The sequence below is a fragment of the Podarcis filfolensis genome, assembly GCF_964270895.1.
Source record: "Podarcis filfolensis genome assembly, chromosome: 13".
Lineage (NCBI taxonomy): Eukaryota > Metazoa > Chordata > Lepidosauria > Squamata > Lacertidae > Podarcis > Podarcis filfolensis.
In genome coordinates, this window is record NC_139615.1 from 51,123,565 (window position 1) to 51,149,230 (window position 25,666).

General features: G+C 42.7%; 1 protein-coding gene across 27 annotated transcripts in view; it reads right to left on the reverse strand.

The window, feature by feature from the left end:
• Positions 1 to 25,666, reverse strand: part of LOC310748288 (poly(rC)-binding protein 3-like) — a 257,271-nt gene that overhangs the window by 13,506 nt on the left and 218,099 nt on the right. For 19 of the 27 annotated variants that reach the window (XM_083583914.1, XM_083583924.1, XM_083583906.1 and 16 more), the window contains 8 exons: positions 22,252 to 22,368; positions 18,581 to 18,712; positions 13,754 to 13,882; positions 12,849 to 12,992; positions 11,519 to 11,575; positions 10,969 to 11,044; positions 9,158 to 9,210; positions 6,275 to 6,444 (listed from right to left, as the gene is read on the reverse strand). In XM_083583914.1, the coding sequence (XP_083440040.1) occupies positions 6,275 to 6,444; positions 9,158 to 9,210; positions 10,969 to 11,044; positions 11,519 to 11,575; positions 12,849 to 12,992; positions 13,754 to 13,882; positions 18,581 to 18,712; positions 22,252 to 22,368 (878 nt within the window). Of the gene's footprint in view, positions 1,112 to 4,017; positions 5,393 to 6,274; positions 6,445 to 9,157; positions 9,211 to 10,968; positions 11,045 to 11,518; positions 11,576 to 12,848; positions 12,993 to 13,753; positions 13,883 to 18,580; positions 18,713 to 22,251; positions 22,369 to 25,666 lie in introns of those variants that run through there. The other 8 variants (XM_083583915.1, XM_083583909.1, XM_083583908.1 and 5 more) reach the window with 5 other exon arrangements.

The window sequence follows — 25,666 nt, forward strand, 5'->3', positions numbered from 1 at the left end:
TTAAGTGCTTGCTGAACTCTTAAAATTGCAATCAACGTTCATAACTTTGGCTGTATCACAGAGATTTTGTTAACGGTAAGTATGTCACTTCCTTGATTAAAGTTACCAGGTTTCCGTCACCTATTCTTGAAAGGAGAGTTAGTAGAGAAAAGATGACTAATGGGTTTGTAATGGAGTGTCACTTAAGGCCTGGTGCTGGAAGTTGTTGCATCACCAACTGATCTGTCAGGAATCATGACATCTGGGTGAGGCACCTTAAGACACACTGTGTGTGTATCACTCCCAGGACATTTTCAGAGAATGATTCTGGGAACCGTTGTCCAGGCCTTTACAGGCTGGCTAAGGAAATATTTTATATACAGGCATCCATCAAAAAATTATTCTGGGAGCTTCAACCCCAGAGGAGTAAACACTCGGAAGTGTTAGAACTGTTCCCTCTCACAAAGAGGTGAGCGCTAGCAGCATTTATGGTCAAAGAGCGGGAGACTCCACTTTTCTGTTCTTTTTTTGGTAACATTTGTAAAGACCCTGAGTTTCATAGAAAGCAACTCCAGCTACAAAATTGAAGCTATGGACATGAACAATTTCAGTCAGCCTTATTGAAAAACAATACTTATTAGACTGCATTCCTTTTAGTTAGAGCAGTCAGTGGGATTACACCACAATTGTCTATATGAGAATTTAGTTGAATTACTCGCTGAGGAAAGATAAACAATGGGACATTTCTCCCTTTCCGATCTAAACTTGGCTGAATAATCTTGTTAGGTAATGATCATGTGGGATATTTTACAAAATGCTTGCATAGCTTTAACATACATATTTGTGGCTTTACAGTTATATTTTGGATTTATTCTGAAATAGATCTATGCAGCTGACATTTTGGAAAATCAACATTTGCTGCTTTTGTATTATTCCAGTCCCATATAACATAGTTTGTTTGCCGTCACTGTGAACAGTCACTGTGAACTAGATGTTCAGCTCGGCATTTGAAGAATTCCAGAAGAATGTCCGTGTTAATTTGTAGTAGCAAATACATATAAAGAACTGTGGCCCATTAGAGCATGACAGGAGACTCCTTCTCATGTATCACCACTCACCTGTATTAAATATTCTGTAAACCAAATTAGAATTTGGATTAGGTTGGTAAAATCCAAGGCAAGACCTTGAAAGTTCAGACAAATCCCTCTCAGGGTATGATGGGATAATGGAATTCATTGTACATTGTTCCACCATCAATCAGAGCATGCCTAGTCCCTTACTGGACCTTGTGTCATATCATTATGTCTCTGGGAATGGTGCCTGCTTCAGAAGGAAAAAGGCAGTATTTTCTCTGTATTTCAAATCCAGCTGCATTTCAGTTGCAGCTCAATATGATGTACTCACTCTCTGCAACCTGGCAGCAGAGAATTAACAGAGATCTAGCTTAGTCTAAAAAACTATTTGTTTAAGATATCTTCCATGCAAACATGCAGTCTTATGAACTTCTATGGATTCTAGCCAGAAAGGTTTATAAACTTTGACATGGGCATTAATGCAGCAGAAAAGCTTGATGCAAACACGGCATGAGCCATTCTACACAGATAAGCCCCCTTTTCCTCTCTCCTCTTCTTTAAGGGGAGGGCATTCAAAGTCTGAACCTGGTTTGATATTCTGCTTCAATGTGCTAGCTGATTTGTACAAAACTATTTTTTCTGTATTTAGACAAAATGTAAAATGACCACTACAATGAGAAGAAGTGGATGAGGGAGGAGAATGAGTGGAGCACAGGAGCTTGAGATTTGCATGGTCTCATGGCGCTGCCTCCCGGTTTAGCGCAGGGGTGGCTCACCTGGGTCTCCAGATGTATGTTGGACTACTGTTGCCATCACCCCTGACAACAGGGCTGATGGGAGATGGAGTCCCAAAGACACCTGGAGATCCCCCTTCCCTTATCTTAACGGGGACAAAGGAAGCATGAAAAAGGCCACAACATTTTACAGCCTCTTTTCATAGAAAATGTGCACTGGTTGAAAGAAATACGTTGAATGCAATATCCTGCTTTGCACAGAATCTGCCAATTTTTCATATTAGAAAGTACTTGTCTTCCTTTGACCCTGCAATCTTTTGTTCCTTGGGATGCCACTGGAGGGTGGAGAGGGAGATTCGAACTCAGAAGGAGGGCAGGAAATGGTGTGGTGCTGGAGGAAGGCATGACTCTGGAGGAAGCGCCCCAATAAGCCCTCAGACCAGGGAGAAAAATATGCCAGCAGGTAGTTAATTTTCCTTCCCTTGTTTGCAATGGAAGGGAAATTGTGAAAGAAAGAAAACACTGGAAAAAGGACGGAGGAGCCAAAGAACACTCCTTTCCCCCTTACTGCACTTCCACCCTGCTGGCCCAGGGGGGCACTGGATAAGGGGGCTCAGCCGCCTTTGATTCTCTCTGTCCCATCTTAGGAACAGTCACTGTTCTAGGTGAACTAGATGTTCCACCTAGATGTTCCACCTCGGCAGTCTTAGCCTAGGGCAGAACAGAAATTTGTCCTCCTTCTCTTGCATCATGCTGAGCTGGCAGGATGTGGGAGGAACACTCTTGCCCTTCTCTGTCCCTATATCTCTATTTTAAAAAACCATTTGCATCCCCTGGTTTGGGGAGATAGGGAAGCCTATGGATCCTCCAGAACTGCCCCACAGCCCCTTTTTAGCCCTTTTGGTGTCAGAGCTCTGATACTGATTCTGGCCAGAACTGTGGATGCTGCTGTGGTGGCAGGAAGGGACAATCCAACACTAGATCTCTTTCTCTGAGACCGAAGCTCCAAGACCCTCCCAGAAGCCAAAGGACTTCAGGCTCAAGGATATAATTCTAGGCATATTACTTTAATGGCACCTTTTATTATATAATATTTTTTTAATGGAAGTTGCCTTGTGAAGGCTATGTCCTGAAAGATGATCCAAAAACAAATAAATGTCCTTGGAAGTATGTCCTATTGAACTTACTTCTGAATAAATTTGCACAGGATAAAGTTGCAAGTTATGGTGTTGACATGTTTATGAATGATATTATGCTTTCAACCAAAAGCAACAATTTCCTGTCTGAAAATACTTAATGTGAAAAATAAATGGATAAATAAATATCCTGATTGTGTGTGCGGATATGTGTGTGTATGCTTACACACACACACACGTCTACACAGCACTGAGCTCAGGGTAGCTGCCCCAAAATGGAAATCCTTGAGTTTCTGTTTTGTTCTCTGACATGTAGAAGGTACCTAATGTCCTCATGTCCTTATGTGTGCAGCGGGTGTGCAGGATGTGCCCAAGCACACCTAGATAGATAGATAGATAGATAGATAGATTTTTTTTAAAAGAGAGAAACACAGGCAGAATAAAAAGACTGGAATGGATCTGCAGCTTCTGCCTGCGACTGTCTCTGGAAGCCGTGGTGGGCGACTGGCTCCAGCGCCGGCAGTAAGGGAGGAAGAGGGACGCCCTCCTTTGCAGACAAAAGGTGCTGAGCCACTCCAGCCTTTTCCTTCTGCCCGCACCTGTCTCTGTCTGAGCTCCGGTTACCACCTTTTGTGGAGAGAGCTCTGTAGGGTGAGGGGCTGCTTTTGTGGCAAGCAAGTAAAAAGGGGAGGGGTCATCCTGTCCCCAACCCTCCAGATCTGGGCCAGGTATTTTTATCGGAAGGAAAAATCTCCTGTTTTGGCTTCTTGCCCACACTTCTCGTAGTTGTTTGATTAGCATTTTGTCTCTATACCTCTTCTTTGATCTCCTTGTCATTCTCCCCTCCCCATTCTCTTCATTTGAATAAATGAATGAATGGAATTCCCTGGGTGCGCACCCTAATGAAATGTGCTGCCTATAATGTCGTCTTTCTGTGCACTGGTTGGTGCTGGTGGCCAAATGCTTAGTGGGATGACATCAAGCCATGGGTAAGTTGCATTCTATGCTATGGAGGCAGACAACTCCCAGAGTTGTCAGAGATGCCGATGAGAAAGGAGATGTAGAGTGAAGAAAAAAACAGTGAAGGAGAAGCTAGCAATACACTGGAACATGTTATTTCACATGGCTGTGAGCTGCATTTATCATTTTGTTTCATTTAAATGTTACAGAAAACATAAGGAACGTAAACACAGGTCCTAGAGACTCAGTCTGGCCCCTAACAACTTCCTATCAGGTCCCCAGCATAATTCACAATCCCAAGCATTTCAGATACATTGTAGAATCATAGAATCATAGCAAACGGCTCTTTGCCACCAGTCTCAGTGTGAATAACAGAATATTTCTGAGAGTCCATCCTTTGCTTTGCTTGATGACCTTCAGACACAACCAAGGAACTCTTTACATTAAAAAGTCCTTGGACTCAGACTCTGGATTTTATGGTACATTAAAAGGGAAGAGTCTGCCAAAGTCTGTTGCTGCTCACAATAGGAAGGCAAGAGTTAAATAGCTCTTAGCCTTTGTTTCAGCTTGCACTGGAGTAGTTTAGTAGGTCAGACTGCTTGCCCATCAGACCCTGATGCTCAATTCAAAATAAGCTGTGTTAAAAATTAGCTGTCAAGCTGAGATGTGTGTTTTTAGGCATTATCTGATAATAACTGAATGCTTTATACACCAGTCTTCAGTGTGGCTGCTTTTAAGCTTCTCACCTTCCTACGGTGAAGCCGTCACAAATCACTACAGAGATATGTAATATTCACAGCTCATGCAGTCTGTTGAGACTCCCAATATAGGGCTTGCATGACTCCTTTGATTACAGAGCGCTTCCAAACTCCCAACCACTTGCTCCCAACATTTTCTCCATGAGCAAAAAACATGCTCGGTGCCACATTCAAGCTGCCAAATTGGAAAGACCCCATTCTTTTGCCTTTGTAAATTCAGAATGTATTTTACTTGCACATTCTCTCAAGACTCTTTATTTATAAATCGTAGCCATTTTATGAAGATACATTTGCCACATAAGTAATATGTACATAAGATACATGTTTAAAAACAGAAGGTGACTGTTACAAATCCCACCTAGAAATTCAACAAAAGAAACCACCTTCTGGTTCTACAGTATCCGTAGTGTAGGGCTGCTGAGCAGTTGTCTTCTTTGCCAAAGGGCGTTAAATGATCTCTTAAATTCCATTCCATGAAAACATCAAAAGAACCATGAGAGTTCACAAGATTTTCTAAGTGAATCAGTATAGGTTTGTTCACTAGAATAAACATTATCTGGTGAGCAGCAAGCTGCAACTCCATTAATAAGTGTTTTATTTTACTTGCATGCTTTAGCTGTCCAGAAGATCTTAAATTGTTATCTTCAGAGATCCAGATGCATGCCATGTGGTGTTTGTACAACTAAAAATGAAGGGGTCTATTCTCATCTCGATGTGTGGGGAATCCCTGAACACCAAGAGAAGAACATATCCTTAAGGGTTAAAGGAGGGAACACATGTTTATTTGATCACAGGGCTTAAGGTACTGATTTATATTCATTATATAGACGGCTGACTGCAATACTGGAAAACATTTTTGAATTTGGAAACTGACAAGCACATTTATCTGACTTCTAGTTTTGCTTTGATTTTTGAACCTGGCAGAAGAGTATGCATACTTTTGCCATAAAAGTAAGCCTATGCAGATGGTTCCATTTACTGTCAAGTCTATGGGTGGCCCACAGAACTGACAGACAAATATTTGGCTGCCCAAAAAGATCCAGAAGGCCCCCCCAGGATCTCTTACTAAATGGCTCATAGTGTTGCCAGAACAGCACTTTGAGTGGGCTGCGCAAATCAAGAGTCCACTCTGAGCGATGCACAAATCAAGAGCCAATTTTGAAAGGAATCACAGGGCACATACATACACCCTAAAAAATATTAGGTACCCCCCAAAAAAAATACTGTGTGTCCTCAGTGTTGCTTTGAATTGTGTATGCAAAAGTTGAAAGAGAGGTTTCTCTGATGTGAGAAATGCTTAATCTTCTGAGTGAATACATACAACAATGTATTTCTGGGATGGTAGCTTGACGTGAGAAAGGATATTTTAGAAAAACGGTACATATTTTAATTCTCTGTGCTGACATGATTTAAGTAGCAGAGTTGGACAGTATAATATTCAGTATATTTTCTTCCAGTGCTCAGAAGTACTAGCTGAGAAGGTAATGTTACTAAAAAGGCTAGTTTGGGCTAATTTACTAATCCACATGGTTACAGTTGTTGTGGTGGTACAGGACTGGACCAGGGCAGCTGCATCCAGCTATTATGAAGCACAGTGGACTTCAAGAAGAACCTTGCTTACAAAACAAACTTACCTTGCATTAATGAGGTACTGTGCTAGGCTGATGTTTGCAGGTGATCCTGTGATTGTTACTTGTCGTTCTGCTGAGCCTTCTGTGGCATTTGCAATCTTGATCTGCGCTCCTGACATTTGCCTGATTTCATTTATCTTACTGCCTTGTCTGCCAATGATGCAACCTATTAGCTAAAACAGGACAAAAGCAGAGTTTAGGGCAAGAGATGGAAGCAAAAAGAGTCTTCTCACAGCAAACAGGGGGGTTATCATCCAAGCTGCAATCCAAGCGACTAAGCCTACTATAAGATGACCTTAGGCAACAGAGCCAAGTACCATTAAAGGGCAGACAGTGGTTAATTTCACTAGAAATTATATTTTTCTACTGTGTGACCATTTAGATTTCCCACCCCAAACACCAAAATATCTTGGGTCAGATCTGGATTCACTGGTCTTTGTCAAGGGGCATAGATATCTAAAAACTGAACAAAATAGCTTTAAGTCTGCAGGGACTGCTTTCCAAGCTATTGTGTTTTAGCTTCTTCAACTTTTTCACTGACTAGGACACAGCAGGATGGCATGTGTAAGATACTTCTCAAAGCCTCTTGTACATCAATTGTTGCTGGCATCAATTTTCTCGAGAGACAATGGAGTGTCCCTGCCGGGGTGAAGTTTTCAACCACTGTGGTAGCACCAAAGTGTGTATGGAGGTTGCAGGCTACCCAGACAACAAGACCCTCCTCTTGGCCTTGATGATGTGGTCCAAAGGAAAGCAGAGCACTATGTGTGACACCAGCTTCGCTGCAGGAGTAGGCAGAAGGAGGTGTACAAGGCGCCATCTAACAATCTTAAGGTCTCCACTCCAGACTTTTCTTCTCCTGAAGACATCCCATAAGGCAGGGGAGGTTTAGGACCAAAGTTTTCTTTCTCCTAGATGGGCTACCTTCCCAGGTGAACGAGCCCCACCTGCCCCTCATTTCCCCTACAGCACCTGCAGAAACTGCCTTCTTGACCGTTGGACCCACTCTTGGTCTCGTCTGTTCAATCATCCAGAGCCTGTCTTCGCATGCAGGGGAAGTCCCTAACTTGCTGAGGGTTTGAGACCCATCAACTCCCCTTACCTGGTTTAGCTGGCCAGTCAAAGCTGTTCCTGGGATTGTGGCCGCTGTCACATGCTGACAGCTTTTAGGAGCCACAGGTGACAGCTGAGTGCAGGGGGGGGGCAAAGGTGGGCAAACTGCACAAGAAGGAACACGACGTGTCCCCCACCAGAGGTTCTACCCCTTCCCTAACACCCCTAATAGCTCTATATAAATAAAGACAGGAATTGAAGTGAAAATGCTATTAAGTGGTTAACTTATGCAAAATAAGGTTAGCAATAAAGGTTGCCAACTTTTTTCCTAACCAGGTTCCTACATCTTTAGCGGGGTTGTCAGTGCTTACTGGTCGTTGCTGCTGATCTGCCTGGGTCATAGGGTGACATTAGCGGGGGGCTCACATTGGCCCCCGTGCCCTACTCTCACTCCAGCTGATTTATGCACATTGTAAAAGGCACAGGAGCCAGCCTGGCTGCGAGTTTTCAAGAATTGACAAGTCTAGTCTTAAAGGTTGGAATAGAAAAAGAGGAAATCCAGTTGATAAAGAACGCACTAGCCTCCCTAATCTCCCACACTTTCCCCTGAAGGCTCTTTTGTGCATTAAAAACTGCCCATTAGAAAACAACCACTGTGTCCCTCAGAGATATTTCCTCCTCCCCTGCATGCCTCTCAAATTATCCTCCTTTTTCTCCACTGTAACTCCTTTCACACCTAACTTCTATGTCCTGACCTACCTGAATTGTAAACACTTCAAGGTTGAGAAGCCTGGTCTGACAGTACTTTCATATCTCAGACCACTTCACAAGCACTCACAACTATCACCTCAAAGTGTTTTTTTCTTCTTAAGTTGATCTCTAAAAATTCTGTGTGGATTTTAAAGGATATATTCCAATTTGTCCTTGAACACATGGAAATGGGATGGAATAGATGGTATTTTTCATGACGCACCAGCCCAACACAGGTTTTGTTATTGGGTCACCCCTCGTAAAGGGAGGCCTGGGATGGAGAGGCAATCAGAGACTTCAGTGACGAAAGCAGATCAAGGAGTACCCACAGACTTATGCACAGTTTAGGGGAACATGCACCCACTCACCCTGAACAAGCTGAACATCACACACCTGAGCAGACAAACCTCCTGTTAACAGCACCTCTACCTTGTCTGGATTAAGCTTTGGTTTACTGGGTTACATCTAGTCTCACTGACTCACCTGAATTTGATAAAAAGGAGAACTTTTCTTTTCTTTTTTTCCCTTTTCTTTCTTGGGTTTTATAAACAAGAATCATGTTATACAAGCAAGTATACCAAGTTTTCTCATGTCATTTATATATCACAAAAACAGCATAAAAAAGGAGAACTTGAGTTGCGTGTCCTCCAGCTCACTCCAAACCTCCAGATGAACTCACTCAGTGCTTTCATGCAGTGGTTAAAAACATAAGAGAGAGAACAGAACTCTGTGGAACCCCAAAGCACAAGTCCCAGGAAGTTGAACAGCAACCCCCCAGCTCCACCTTCTGGAATCAGCCATCCAAGCAGAAACAGAACCACGGCAAAGAGTGCCCCCAGTTCCCAGACCCAGCTCAAAAGAAGGATACCACGGCTGATGGTTCCTCATCCAGAGAGGTACTGCCTTGCAAAACTGTAAGTGTATTTCCTTTAGCTGGCTAGGGCAGATGGCTCTGCATTCATGGTTCAGTTGAAATCTGAACTAGGGACTCCCCAGTTCACTCTGAGCGACTATGCTATATCAACTATGATAGGTAAGAGATATAAACAAATCTCAAGAAGAAGAGAAATTAAGTGTACTTACATCATTTGGAATAGTGAGCTCATGGGAACTGGTTGGAGTACTGGTATCCAATCCTAGATTTGAAGGACAAAAGAGGGGGGGAAATTACAACAATGATTTTGAAACAGGGAGAAGCAAAAACTGTGGCATTCATAAGTTTTTTAGTTTTAAAAAGTGGAGCAAAGAAAAATATTGAGCAGCTAGCTCAACAAAAAATAAAGCCAGAACTGCAGATATTAGAGCTATGTACTAATTGGAATGTAATTTTTAAAAAGACATTGGCTCCTACCAAAATAACAAAAGAATATATATATTCATCATATATATATGATGCTGTTAAAGGAAAATAGAAAACTGTAGATTTCAATTAGCAATAGAGTTAGAAATCCAGCACTTGGTTGTAAAAAATAAATAGATGGCTCAAATTCAAACTTCCAGAAAATAAAAAGTGCGAATCTAAAGCCAAAAAATACATATGAAAACTGAAAAAATACATAAATATGGGGAGAAACTAGGCAAGCTATAATGTTATACAGGGGATTAGTCAATTTGCAGAGGGTTGGAAAGAAGGGTGTTTTAAAGGAGAAGGGATGAAATACCATTAAGGTTGCAATAGGCTAGATTAAATTTGGATGGATAAAAGGGAAGTGCTTAGGAAATGCAATTAATGTGTTAACACTCAAAATTACAGATCTACACAGTCCACAATAGTACAAGGAACAGATTCAGGAGCAGCGAGTTAATGAAAAGAATAAGGAAAAGAGTGCAGTACTTCTTAAAGAAGTTTATTTATCAGATACACCATATATCCATGTCAGTTCTACTTTATCCATTTTAATTTTTTGTAAGCAAATGTTTCAACAGCTTATAGGTGTTTTATTTTCTTTGTGTACCCAACAAATTTGTCCATTTAAATTAGATTGTTATGTCTAAATTCAGCCAATTCTCTCATAATATATAAATGTCATGTCAACTGATTTAGTGAACACTGTGTACTCAATTCAGTTTCCCACAAAAGTTTTGATGTATGTGATAAAAATGTTATTAATTGCCATTCAAAGTATGTGCCAGTGTGCAGAGCTTGTCTTCTGAAAATACGTAAATCTATAATTCCACTGAAACAAATTTAATTATTTCAAACATAGTCAAGGTTGCCATATGTCCAGAATTTTAGAAAATTGGCAAAATGTCCAGGATTCTGAGGTAAAACTCAAAACAACTTTGAGTTTCCTAAAAGAATCTCAACAACTTTGAGTTACCCCCCCCCAAAAAAAAGCTCAACAACTATTTAACAACCCTTCATTAAGAAAATATATTTGTGGCTGAAGAGGGCATTTTGTTCAATCATCAAGGCAGAAGAAGGTATTCCAGGTAATTCATTAATACAGAAATTCAGAAAGAACTTGAATCTGCAAAAATATATATCAATGATCCACAACACACAATATTTAGTTCCAGTTTACGCAGGCTCCCTCTGAAAAGCAAACGGGCAATTTTAACCATCAAAAACTTCAGGCACATGGCACATCCTTAGTGGCTCATAACAACATTTGATGCCTGATAAAAAAGAAACCCCAGTTCTTAAGTTGGTGGTAAAATTGAGGTAAAGCACATGAAAACCCAGAACAAAGCAAAAATGTTTAGCGATGACAAAGGAAATCTGATAAAGGGAGCCACAGGAGGGGAAAGCGTAACAACCGACAGAGATTAATGAGTAAAAACAAAAGGAGCATTGGCCATTGACGACATTTAGCGATGCAAATGCTGCAATGGCCCATGGGAAACAAAGCTGTTAAGAAGAAGGACATCCCCAGGGAGTCATGGGTACGTACCAGGGAAACCAGGGGTGGTCTGCCCAAGGGGAGTAAAGGGGGGATGCTGCATAGCCAACTGGTGAAGCTTGGTCAACTGCAGGGCAGGATGGGAAATTAGAACTAACCAATCAAATGGAATTATTTCAGAGTAGAAAAAAACCATCTTAACACGTTTCAAAACTGGATTAATTAAAATTAAATAATAAAAAAGTTTTAAATCATTCACTCTAGTCTACTAATAGAAAAGTAAGTTAAAATTACATTGCTACCATTATTACATGTAAATGGCTACTGTTAATATCTTTAACTACCGTTCTGTATAATATTTACAATTTAAAAACCAAAATATATAACATGCATAACATGGGGTGGGGGTTCATTTGTATCTGGGCCACTGTACTTTCTATAGCAACGCTGGCACAAAGTTATCTGAGAAACCTAGCATTTGGCTAAACGTTTCACTGCTAAGGAGGGTCATTCATAGATGCTTCCTTGACATTTAGATACTCAGAAAGTAATGTTGCCCAGAACAAATAGAAGAGAAAATAGAAAACGGAAAGCAATTTACATGCGTTGGACTCACGTCTGGATGAGGGATGGCATACTGCCCTTGAATTGTGAATGCCTGCAAATGACAAAGACAGATTAAAGATTCTCAGCAGTCGTGTTTCAGAATAGCTTGTGCTTCAATTTTTTATTTTATGTTTTAAGAGAGTGTGCTTGTTTTCAATTTATGAATAAAAAATTCAAAGCTTAAGGCCCATGACCTGCAATCCAGAAACTTTGGCTTGCCCAATTCTTCGACATGTGGAGTGGGATATCCTATCTCAAAACCTGCTTTCGGAAGTCCCTTTTGTTTCAAAAGTGGTTTGTAATGCAACTGGAGTGGGTGGCAGGGAGTGCCACCCATGTTTCTAAAGGTGTTACATAGGAATATTCCGAAGTAGCCCAATTTGGACAGTTGTTTTCAGTTATGGGTCTCCAGAATTGGGTACCTGACAGTAAATACACTTGGTGATACAATTCTAAATCTGGGATCCCAAATCCTCCTCCTTTTATCGGTATTTGCATCTTTTACACAGATATTCTTGGAACTGAAGAGCCCCGAATGCATTTTCTAAACAAAGATTTAATTTTGTGAAAGTATTTGCTCAGTATGAGAATTGGAATTCTTCTTAAGATATAAACTAGACTAGGTATTATATTTATTTTAAGAGCACTGACTTTTCCGCACAGGGTCAGGTTCAATGACTCCCATTTGTCAATGCCTATTGATACATCATGATATATTTTGTTGATGTTTAATGGCACTATTTAGATAAGTCTTGTGGTATTAATATGCCTAGATATTTAATGTTGTCTATGCAAATAAGAGATTGGTATTGTTTAAATAGTTAAAAAGTTATTTCCTATTAACATCAACTCTGATTTGAACCAGTTTATAGTATATCCAGAGATATTGCCAAACACATCTATATTTTGCATTAATATTGGAACAGTGCCAATTTCTTAAGTTTATAAAACAGAATTCTATCCCCTAGACATACTGGTGCATGAATAACTAAAAAATATTGGATTGGGACTTTATTAATACGTGACACAAATATACGAGTATGTGATTCGTGGCCTGCTCTAAGGGTTATTTTATGCACAGGTCCTGCATGCTTCCATATCTGACATACCCTCAGCCTTCCCCTACCAAATTAACCTGTTCCAGACATGGCTTCCAACCTGGTTGGGGGGAGGAGGGGTGGTAGGAACAGAGGGATGGCAGGGAGCATGCTGGTGTTGAGGGCGGCACAGGTAGGATTTGGGGACAGCAACAACAGAATTACATCTATCACATCAGAAAAGCAGTACTATACCAGACAGAAAAGTAGTAAAAGTTGAAAACTAACAGGCGCTGGCTGAGGTTGGGCCAAGACGGTGTGGTTTCCGGCTGAAGTCAAAATGGTGTCTGCTCTTACCTGGCCACCTGCAAAAATTATGGGTGCAGAGGCAGGTTTGGGGCGGTAAGGAATGGTGGCACCTTTGGGTGGTGACTGAGGACGAAAACATAAGGCAGTAAGAGAAAGTAAACATGCATTCAAATTTGTTGCTTGCAAATTATTGTTATGGTACTGAGAATCCCCAAAATGTGATAGTGAAAGACTCAAAACAAGACTGATTGGTTTTGAATGCCTGAATTGTACAGGGTGTTTGAAAAGTAGTGATGCACCCCTGGACAGTGTATCCATAGTGGGTGTATAGTTACGTTTTGAACACCCCACGTTTCCCGCCAGGTATGGTAGGGTAGCATTTACATACATAGATGTTAAAAGTTTTTTGTTACATATTATTCCCGGCTACTGGGATGTAACATACAGCCAGTATCTACTTGGTAGTAGAAAAGAAAGACTAACCAGGAAAACTGGGAGCCGCAACTGCTGTCAAAGAGATTTATGTGCTATATTGCCCTAATGGCAGAGGGCAACCCTCCAGAGTTCCCTGTATAGCCCTCAGAGCTCTCCCCCAGGCCCATACTGGTCCAACTTCTAAGTCTTTTGTCCTTGAACTCTGATAATGCCTCTTACATGTCTGACTAGAGAATAGTGAGTGCATGTAGAAACTGGCCTACGGTACAAAGGTGAAATCTACATCCATTGCTCCACCCATTTGCACGTGGCCCTCAAAGCTGCGCAGAAAGAAAAGCGAGCATCGGACTGAAAATAAGCTGAGCATCCCTCAATCACAGTTACTCAGATTTGAAAGACAGCCTGCAACAAAAGCTCTTGATCATCATTTTAAAAGACCCGCATCCTACCTCTAGCATCACCACGCAGATTTGTTTCACACACTGAATAATGGCGTCAGGAGTGCCCGATATTGTAACCGCACGTTCTGTGGAGTTTGGTAACATATCGCCAGCGACTTGCACTTGGGCTCCTGTAGACTTAAACACAAACAAAGGTGTTACAAGAAATGCACAGCTCACCACATCACACAAACTTTTCACTCACTGGCGCATTTTTGACATCTCACTCACCCCTGGAGGAGGGATGTATGAGGAGTGAATGGACTCCTCCGAGCCTTGTGCGCTCCACTGCCTTTCTCCTCCTGGTATATGGCTGGAGGGAGCATGCAAGCTTTTGCCTGGCTGTACTTTGTCCTGTTGTTCAGACTGTCAAAGTGGGGCTAGTTTCAGGGACGGTCCAAAGTGCCTGCTGTGCACCGCCTGCCACCTCTGCCAAAGCCTCGCAGCAATGGAAAAATTCCAAGTTGGCTGTTGTTGCCACCACTTTCTGATCCTTGTCAAAATTCTTTGGCATTAATTTAAATGGTTTGGGTTTTTCTACATACTGAATTTGTATCCCACTCTTTCTTCAAGGATCTCAAGGTAATATCTCCCTATTTTCTCACAACTACCTTCTAAGGTAAGTTAGGCTGAGGGACAGTCTCTTCCCCAAGGCCACTCACTGAGCTCACTGAGGAGTCAAACCCACGTCTCCCTCATCCAAGTATCTCGGGTTCAGTGGAACACTGCTGACTGAATGTCATTTAAAACCAGGAAACAATTTCATTTGACAAATCCTTAAGCACTAGAGTATTTCATTACTACAGAAGCTGTATGGTTCTCCTTGAATCTTTAATCTTTTCTTTTTGATGATTTATTGCAGCCTCTATTTTTGTAGTTAGTTGGAAGAGTAATTAAAACTAAGATTTTTACAAATCATTAAAGTACCAATTAAAAACAATTGGTGGTGCCTGAAAAAATCCAGCCTTGAAAATGAACACAATTCCTCGCTGAGTGATTCTTTATTATTCAATATCTGCCTTTTATCGTATGTTTTGTATGATATTTGGAGTATTTCATAATGATGAAAGAATACTAATGGTGGCTGCTCAGTATCTGCATACAACCAGCTGTGAGTAACCCAGTCATGTAATGAGCTAGTGATCTCCTTCTGCCTCTTCAGACTAGATAATTATCAAATGCAAGAAGAAGACATGGAAAGAGAATCATTGTCATTATATAACCTGCAGTGGCAGCTGGTGGGTTGGAGGCCAGGCATCTAAAAGTCGTTGAGGAATGCTCACACAATAACAGAGTTAACACAGACAGACACACATGGAAACATGCAACCCTTTTTGGAGGCTGATCATCTAAATCCATGCCAATCTGTCCCTATGGGACAGGATCGGCCTTGGTTGCTTTATCAAGAGAGAGACGGGGGGATGCAACCGCTACTTCTACTTCATCTCATCTTGCAACCATTGGCCATGGCATCGTCTTGGATTTGCCTCCTTGCTGAGGGTTGGGGGCACTATGTTAGGGGGCTTTCACTCCTCCTTATGGGTGCATTTCCCAAGAGTAGCACTGGCCGCCTGCCTTTTGGTCCCTTGGCTGTTATGCTGCAGAGTGCCATAAGGCTACGTATTGTCCCCAGCGCTTTTGAAATATTGTTATAGGTTTTATAGATTTTGAGAATGAAAAATGCTAAGATTTTGATTAATTGGGACATGGATTAAAGCAGTTTCTCCCACCCAGGGGCCATATGCCCGCCCCGGATATTTCAAGGGGGCCACATGTGAAAAATGTGTAAAGAGGGGGGCACATTGGAAAGTGAGAAGTGAAGGGAAAAACATATTTTTTCCCAAAATCCTGATTGGCTGGCTAACTACTTGCCAATCACGAGCAGGTAAGGGGGGTGGGGCTCACCGGGGCCTAATGCTCCTTTTTGCCATGTGCGTTTTCTTGAAGCAGTCCTGGTTTGTTTCCGGTAGGAGAGGGCGATCGCTGAGCAGTAGAGCCCCCAATCCAGAGCCCCCAGGTCAGGTTAAGTGCGGTGGTGGGGTGGCAACGGGTAGGGCTGGGTGAACCAGATCTGCTTGTTGCTGCCCCCAGTGCTGGGCCCGGTGGCAGCCTGGGCCTGACTCTGCAAGGTGCAATTCACCCCAGTGCCTAGTGGCTCAGAGCCTTCGGATGTTGCAAGGGCCACAGGGCCCGTCAGCAGTGCCAGCCCGGCTCTGCAAGGCATGGGGTGAAATCCACCCCACCACCTAGCCAAACAGGGTCGTCTGGTGCTGCTGACTTGCATCTAGTAAATAACTGTCTACTCAGAAGAAAGCCGCACTGAGTTCAGTGGGCCTTACTACCAGGTAAGGGTGTGGGGGGCTATAATGTTTTATCTAGGCAGCCAGGACTCCTTCGGATGACAAGATCTTTTTACATCAGGTCAGTGAGGACCACTTGCTTTTTAAAATTCCCCCATATATACAGAACACCCTGTGCACCTTTTGGACTGTATCTGTAGCTTTCCCACTCTGTGTCAAATAACTGGGGTCACATGAGTTTACTTTTTATAGTACATGGAAGATGGATCTCGCTTGCGAGGTTGTGGACTCTCCTTCTTTGGAGGTTTCTAAGCAGAGCTTGGATGGCCATCGGTCAGGGATGCTTTTGCTGAGTTTCCTACATTGCAGGGGGGTGCACTAGGAAGATGGCCCTCGGGGTCCATTCCAGCCCCAGGATTCTATGTTTTTCTGCTTCAACAATATTTCATTATGTTACTATCATTTTACGTAATTGTATTTTGTATGAATTATAAAAATGATAAATAAAACATGTTCTATTTATAAACAAAACATTTAAATAGCTACCTTTCTCCTGGTACGATTGGGGGGGGCATGGGCATAGCCAGGATTTTTGTTAAGGGGGGCAGGCTTTCGTGGGGGGGGCAGAACCTCAGATTTGTATTGATTTTTACTTATTTTGGGGGGGCAGCTGCCCCCCATGCCATGCCCCCCCTTGACTATGCTCATGAGGGGTCACAGGAAGGAAACAAGGTCAGAAGGGGGCTACAGTTGGAAAAAGATTGGGAAACACTGGTTTAAAGTACAAGCTGCAGAGGACAGGGAATTCCTGGGCTGACTTGTGCAAACCAGCCTAGCTTGCTTAGTGAAGAGCAAGCCTGTTAACATGACAAAAAGTGTTGACGGGCCATCTGAGAGAATCCTTTAGCTCCTGGAGTGAGATGTGTGTTTGAGGGCACAGGAAAAGAACGTTTTTGAGCGAGGGTTGCTGGGAAGGAAAAGCAGGAAGAGGAGCTGAGATCCATCTTGGGCAGGCTGGCGGAAGGTTGCCTGTGCTGCTGCCTTTGGAAATGACCATGCTGTAAGATCTGGACTCTCTCCATGCAGACTGAAGGTGTAAATAGGTGAATAAACCATAATTCTTAAAGCCATGACAGTCTCTGCCGCATCATCAATTCTCCAGTGGAGCACAGGCCTGGGCTCAGCAGAGAGGGGCAGGCACCCTACTTTGGTAACAATATCTGTATGAAAGCATTGGATGTCATCGTTAGGGGATGGAGCACAATGTCCTCAGTGCGCTGATCAAAAACAACAGACAAGTTCACAGGAACCCCCAAAAGGCAATAGAAATGTGTAAAAAGTTATTTATAAGGGAAGGCTAGATAAAAAATGAACACACACACACAATTATGAACGAACATGAAAGATTCTCACTGTTGTGTAACAATTACAATTTCTCCAAATTCCACAAACATTAGATGAGGTCTCCTAGATTACATCGTGTTTCATGCTTCCTTAGAAACAAAACTGGATAATTTATTCCAATTGGCAACTGTAAATCCCCTTATCACCTTGTGTTTGAGGCTTGCTACCTGTGAGAAATTATCCAGTTTTGTTACTGATGAAGTAACTGATGATGCAGGATGCAATTCAGGAGATCTCAGCTAACATTTTAGATACATTGGTGACATGCAGCTTTATTTATCTGTAACCTCTGAATCGGTTGTGGCTGTCAACTGTCCACGTCAGTGTCTGGACAGTGGTGGGCTGGATGAGGCAGCAACATGCTTCTTGCTGGGATTTTTGCAATTTAGTTTACACGTAATGTTGCACTCCCCTTCTTTCCCCCACCTCTTGCATGCTCCAATTCCCTTCCTAACCTCCCTTTGGTTTGCCACTAAATGCAAACAAGGCAAACTGTGGTTTGCACAAATCACAGGTTGCTTGGTTCAGGTGCAACACAAACTATGTTTCCCTACCCACCCCTGCCACCGCGAAACAAGGAAACTGGAGCATGTGAAGGGAGGAGGGAGCAGGAAAAGGAAGCAAACAAGCCTAGATCTGATTCTATGAAACCTGAAACCCAAAAGGCCTGTATTAAGAGCCTCTTTCCTACAGAAAGACCACCACTCAAGAACCATCATTTCTGACAACCGGAAACTTCATCAAGAACACTGCTACCTTCTGTTTTTGGCCTCTAAGAAAGCCCTGCCATCCCTTCACCAGAGCTTTCCAAACAGCTTTCAAATTCTGCTCCAGGGGAACTTGAGTTCTAAGTGGAGAAGATTCCCTGACATATATCACTTACAAATTCAGGAGAGGTATGTTTTAGGAGATAGGCTCTGTTTGTAGGGGGCAATGGTGAAGCCTGGCAAGTCTGACCACTGACTCAGTATGCATCGTATAATACAGCCCCGAATCAAGGCACAGGTGTTCCATGATACATGTGCAGCATCCCTCAACACAGGAGAGACTGTAAGCAGGATTTCTCTGACAGTAGAAACTTTGAAACCCACTGTGCTAAAGAAAACAATCAATACTCTGGATTGCTGCCTACCTCCCTGATTTCTTTGATTTTGGACCCTCCTTTGCCTATAAGGGATCCACATTGGCTTGCAGGAACTACAAGTCGCAGCGTTACAGGAGGCTTGCTTGTTACCGTGCTGTTTGTCATCGAAGCATTGATATCCTGAAATGACAATGTCAAGAAGAATTAGGCGAGGATTTATTAGTCCGCTGGACACTTGAGAGGAGCAGTTGAAGTACTCAGAGAAAGAATAAATACGAAGAAGTATGATTTCACTGCATATATTGTACACTGCACTTATAGACGTTGAGGCATAATCCTGCTGATATTTTTCTTCTGCAGGATTCATTGAAACAGGTACCTGTCTGTGCCTTGCACAACTACCATTTGTTTCAGCAGGGTTTACACAAGGCAAAGTTACTTGTTAATTTTGCCTCAACAGTGTCCAGTGGAAGGATTTTAGTTGTCATTAAACAGCCAACAGGTAGTGATTATCCATAAACATTTTACACTTTCAATGTGCAGGAAAAAAATGCTGAGAAAACATTGTCAGTGAGTACTGTACCAGTGGTGTTAGATAGAAGTCTACTGAATTTTTTATTTATAATTTTCACATTGGTCACCAAATATTTTTGTGCACACAGTTTTTCATTTTGTAGCATGCAAATAGATGGATCCAGTTCCATATCATATTTTGCTAGAGAGAGTTGTATGGGATTAGTGAGCCAGGAAAACGGGGCAATCTTCCTGCCCTTCATTACTGTCTGTGTAATGCATATCTAGCTTAGTGGAAAAAGCCAATCTAAAAGCAACAGAAATGCATAACAGGAAAAAAATCATACTAATGATTGGGGTGCTGAGAATTATTAGAACAAAAATAACCTGTCTATCTTAAAAAGGTACTTAAGGAATAGTAGGAATATTAAGCTTAGTTCCACACTACCTCTTCATGAAATATTATATTTTCATGGGTGCTATCACATGCTTGAATCCCCACGACGGGGTGAGCTCCCGTTGCTCGGTCCCTGCTCCTGCCAACCTAGCAGTTCGAAAGCACGAAGTAGATAAATAGGTACAGCTCCAGTGGGAAGGTAAACGGCGTTTCCGTGCGCTGCTCTGGTTCGCCAGAAGCAGCTTAGTCATGACCAGGAAGCTGCACGCCGGCTCCCTTGGCCAATAAAGCAAGATGAGCGCCGCAACCCCAGAGTCATCCGCAATTAGACCTAATGGTCAGGGATCCCTTTACCCTTTATCACATGGACAGCTCACTCCACATTGGACTGGCACGGAGGGCAGGGCTCTTTGGGGGTGGGCCTGGGGAAACAACCAGGCTTCCCTCAGGTCTGCTCCCAGGGGATTTAAACAGCCTGTGTTGGTCCCTGACACCCAGCTGTTCTTCATCAGATCAACCTCCCCACCCATTCCATTAATCTTGAATTTATCCCTACTGAATTGGCCTCCAGAAATAGGGTATCCTGTCAAAGGGATCCGTGATGTGACAAGCAGGAAGTCTGCTTGCTCCTCACCCAAAGAGGGTCCTTACACATTTACGTGCTCTGGACAATGATGGGGTTGCTGGACAATGATGGGGTTCCATAGCTAGCCACCAACACCTGGTGACTGGAGAGCAGTCCCAACCCAGTGAACTCCCTATCCTTATGTCACAGAGTTTGGTCCCAAGGGATCATGCCATTCAGTCTTCATGGGTCTTCGCCTTAGATTGCTTCTGCCTGGCTCAGTCTGCTCCATCTTCATGTGACCTCCACAAGGACAGATTGTTCCAGCCCCAGCAAACTCTGCTACCCTGGTCCATTGCCTCTCCTTCGTTTTCTTTGGGTAAGCCAGGAACAAAGCTTTGTGTTTGCCCTTAAAATAAATGTTCACACCTTTTTGTATCATGAATTCCAAGATGTCATGGGCCACAGGCTTTGACCACTTTCTCTGCATTAACCATTAATTGGACAGGATTAAGTCCAGATCCCCTTGTCCATTTTTTTACCTTTTGAGGTGAAAGCTTGGTTACAGCGTTCGGAAAATAATTAATGAGAAAAAGTTGGTTTTGGCTGTGCACAAACTCCTGTTTACATGGTATCCAGTTTGTACACATGTCATTAGCCACAATCCTATCTATCTTTTATCTTGCATCTATTCTGTCATTTTTAAAAATGAAATAACCCATCTTGATGCAAAACAGATTAGTTTGAAATGAGAAAAAGAATGACCAAGCTGCATTTTAAACTGTACACGGCTGAAGCTATTGCCAACACTCTCACATCTGATGAAGTCTCTCTCATCTCCACATGCAGCCATGTGGGTGAGGAAAAACAAAAAGGACAAAAATTAGGCTAGATGTTGTAACTGTGTCAGCTTGGAGATTCAGTTTCTAGATGGAGATTGTTGGCTGAATAGGTCTCTGCTACGTGCAGTAGGTATCAGGTTGCAATCCTAGGATTCTGGGATAAGAAGCAGTGGCCTTCATTAGCCTTATCAAAACTTTTCCTTCTCCAGGATTTCCTTATTTGCTCCTCCTGAGAAGTTACCTCCACCTTATGCCCCAAATTTCAGTGTCAGCTGCTGTTTCAAAGATATTAATCTATGAATTAGAAAGCCTTTGGTTCAGATTGCTTCTGCCATGAACTGGCTAGGTGCCTGGAGACAAACCTCTCACCATCAGCTTCCCTCTCCCAACATGTAGGAACTTAAGAAGCTGCCCTGCACCAAGGCAGATCATCTAAAGCAGAGGTTTTCACACTTTTTGAGTCCATGGCTCCCTTGACCAACTACATTCTTTCTGCGGCACCCCTGTGGGGCTCAGGAGCCGTTATGTCCCCCCTTGCCTGCAGAGCTTACAGCCTCTCACCCTTTTTCAAACCCTTGTGGAGTGCTCCCTCAGCCTCTCTCCTCTCCCCTCTCCTTGGGAGTCCTCTGGGCAGCCGCAACTGCCGCCCCTGGTCTTTGAGCTGCCCCCTCTGCTCCAAAGAGAGGTGACTCCTCACACTGCCCCACAGGAGCCTGGGAAGCAACCCCTGGCCAGCCCCAGAGGCACCATTCACCTGGGGGGCTTATAGACAGGGCTGCTGCAACAAACAGCTGTGCAAGCCTTTGGGAGGCAGACACACAAGAGGGCATCAGAGGAGGGAGGGGAGGGAGGAGAAACGGAGGCCAGTGTTGCCTGCAGCACCCCGACTATCATTCAAGGCACCCCAGGGTGTCACGGCATACTGGTTGAAAACCACTGATCTAAAGCATGAAGGAGAATGACCTAGTGCATGTTGAGTGCTCTGAACACCTGAAAGAGCTGTACAAATGTTACATATTATTGTTTAATACTAAATTTGGTTGAAACTCCATGAAAAAAAATGTAGCATCTAGGGGCGGGGCGGGGAGGAAATAGTCTCAGGTCTCCATATTAGATGCTTTAGAATTGTTGCTGCCTCCCCAATTCAAATTAAAAAGTAGGACACAACAAACAAGGATTTTGTCTCTCTCATCTCCACATGCAGCCAGAGGGGACTGATTTTCCCCAGAGAATGCAAACAGGAAAATTAATGATCAGACAACATGCAAATGGCCTGTTATTCCTCTTCCATTGTTACTGCTGTGAGCATTTATAAAACAAATTCTGTATTAAAGCAAACATAAGGAAATTAAAACAATATCTGTAGAGTAGCCTGGGGTATGAGGAATTTCCATTCACTTACTTCTTCAAATTTTAGTGCAATCATGGAAAAAGCCTTGAAAATGGCATCCGTTGGGCCCGTTATCGTCACAATTCTTTCTGGACAGGAGCCTTCCGAGATGTTGATTCGAGCACCACTCTGCGGAAAGGGCAACCCCCCCAAAAAACCCCACATTTATTTGTAAAGTATCTACTTAACAGTTTACCAGCCTTGACTTGAAAAGTACGCTTTTCCGTGTTATCCAGTTTAACAGCATGTGGTGCACAGGCAAGGCAGAATTGAACGAAGGAATGGCAAGGCAGATACAGCCACTGAAATGATTTAAATTAAGGGCAGTTCTTTGAAAAAAATAGAACAAAAGCTGACACTGTACAGTTATACCTCGTATTGTGTTAAGTTCACGTTGCGTCTTTTTGGCTTGCGAACGTGGCAAACCCGGAAGTGTATACTTCCGGGTTTCGCCACGCGTATATGCGCAGAAGCAAAAAGCATTTTGCGTGTTTTGCGCATGCGCAGAAACGGTGCTCTAGTTACAGACTTTTCGGGGTGCGAATGGCACCCCGGAACTGATTTGAGTCTGTAACTAAAGGTACCGCTGTAATAGGCAAAAGCACAATAGTTTAGGAAAATCATGAAGAGTGTTGAAAACAAGAATGCTACCCATCAGGTGAGTCTAAAGTTACTCATGGGACAAACTTAAAACACATTTGCCACGATCCAAGAGCTCCACGTTTGTGCCTATCTTCCCTTCCAAGCTGCAGCCCCTTGGACTGAAACCGATGCAGACTTTTCCCGGGGGCTTTCCAGGGCATACGAAGAGATCACGCAGTGGGCAAATGGCTCCCTCAAAAATCCCCGTGTGCATCTCAAGACTCATATGCAGGACTTTGGATTAAGGGCGCTGTAAGCAATTTAAATCTATATTTTTATGACTTGCCTTTATAGCTTACACTTATATAATAGAAGTTAATCTGGAATCCCAGTTATGGGCTTGTTTGTTTTTAAAGAATATTTTTATTGAAGTTTTTCAAAAACTACAAAAACACTTAGAACAAGAATATAACAAAGGTACAATGTTGTGTTAGTTCTGTATCACATAAACTCCAGCTTTTGGAATCCTGGTTGCGGGTAAACTATGGTTAGATCTGATAATAATTTGTTGCATCATGACGAACGATGGTTTCCTGCTAACTGGAAGCAGAAGCTTCGAATGCCTTATGAGGAACGGCTAAGGGAGCTGGGCATGTTTAGCCTGGAGAAGAGGAGGTTAAGGGGTGATATGATAGCCATGTTCAAATATATAAAAGGATGTCACATAGAGGAGGGAGAAAGGTTGTTTTCTGCTGCTCCAGAGAAGCGGACATGGAGCAATGGATCCAAACTACAAGAAAGAAGATTCCACCTAAACATTAGGCAGAACTTCCTGACAGTAAGAGCTGTTCGACAGTGGAATTTGCTGCCAAGGAGTGTGGTGGAGTCTCCTTCTTTGGAGGTCTTTAAGCAGAGGCTTGACAACCATATGTCAGGAGTGCTCTGATGGTGTTTCCTGCTTGGCAGGGGGTTGGACTCGATGGCCCTTGTGGTCTCTTCCAACTCTATGATTCTATCATTCTATGAATCACGTTCTCTCACATGCAGAGGAAGGAAGAAGGCTTCAAAACAACAAACCCATGGTATGTTGCTGGATGGGAATTATAGTCTGAATTAGTTTCTTTCTGGTAGGAAGATTTATGATTTAATTACCGTAATTATGAAGGTCTATTTTGCTGGCAGAGCTAAATGCTCAAAACATGCTGGGAGCATTTCCACCCTGCTCTTTGGAATCACTTCCTTCACAATGGATGTGTGGTGAGATCCTCTCAAACAGACATATGCGGGGCATGAAAAATAATATTGTTCTAACAAATAGACTATAACAGTCAGGCTATTTTAACATCTTAGACAGAAAGGCTTTTTCCTGTTGAGGAATATTAGCAATGTGTAGTAAGAACAACAAATAAGACAATGCTACAGCTTAAAATTTATTACCAGACTAATAAATATGAAACAAAAAAGCTGAACTATTTTGAAGAAATATCAAGAGTCTGATATATCACTGCACATTTTTAGAACTGTCTAATAAACTGTTAATAACTTATAAAGATCCCTTTTATTACAGGAGGGAATACAAATGTTTGTATTTCGGTTTTTGTAGTTCTGTAGCATTTTCATATGAGGACAATCTGACACACACTAAAGTTGCAATCCTTTATTTCTGCTTACTTAGAAGCAAGTCTCTTTGACTCAACACGAGTAAAAATGGTTAGTACTGAGTTGTAACTCACAATTAACCCCATGGAAGAGACTGGGCTGTACCAGTTCAGACTGCAGGCATACTTCCATGCTTCTCCAAAATCCTTGCATACAGAAATCTAGCATGCTAGGAAGAAGGCTAGAAGGCCAGAGCCCTTTCCCCTAACATCTAAGCCCTACTATTGGCACGAAGGGAAAATGTGAGTATTAAGGGACGTTCAGCCCCATATCATCCCGTGACTTGTAACAGTTTTCCACATGCTTGGGTGCAAACATGTAGTGGGAACTCTTTTCTACTTGTGTAGAATTTAGAAACCCTGACTGAGCAACTTCTTTGTCCTTGCAAATCCTCCTCAAGTGAGCAATGACTGAACAGGGCTCTTATTTCTTGACTAGTTTTCTAGGTGCACAGATATTTCTATTTATTCGGGGGGGGGGGTATGGAGGAACATTCAATGTGTGAGTTCTTTTATGTGGTAAGAAGAGGTACAACCTAGACATGTAATTCTTTAGTTCAGTGAGAACTAAAACCGTATTTTAAAGATTAATTGCTGTAGATTCAGAGCAGTAATCTGATCTTACCAAATTGTTTTTGGGTTTTTTAAACAATTAGTTTGGTAAGAAGCTCTGAATTAAGCTTTCAATATTTATATCACCAATAATTTAGGATGGTGTGTATCAGGGGTCGGCAACCTAAGGTCCATAGGCCACAAGCGGCCCATGGGCACCGCGCTAAACCGGCGTAGAGCAGAGCGGGGACCACCTTCCGTGACGCTGGCCAGGAAGCTCCTGCAGCCAATGGGAAGCTGTGCACGCCTCCTCCACGCCAGAAGGAGCGCTGGAAATAGTGTTTGCACATGCGTGCACGCACTCCGGCCCACGGCAGGGTCTGCGGGACCGTGAACCAGCCCAAGCCACAAAAACTTTGCCGACCCCTGGTGTATATGGAATTATTCCATTTTATCATCACGTAAGGAACGTTAGGCTGAATGAGAGTGACTGCCCAAGTTCATCCAGTGAGCTTTATAGCTGAACAAGAGATTTTCATAGCTCAGGTCCCCTCTTGACTAAATTCAGTGCACTGTGCACGAGAAGGGAATATAACAAAAAATTGTGAATTACAGTTCATTGCAAATGTTTGGTT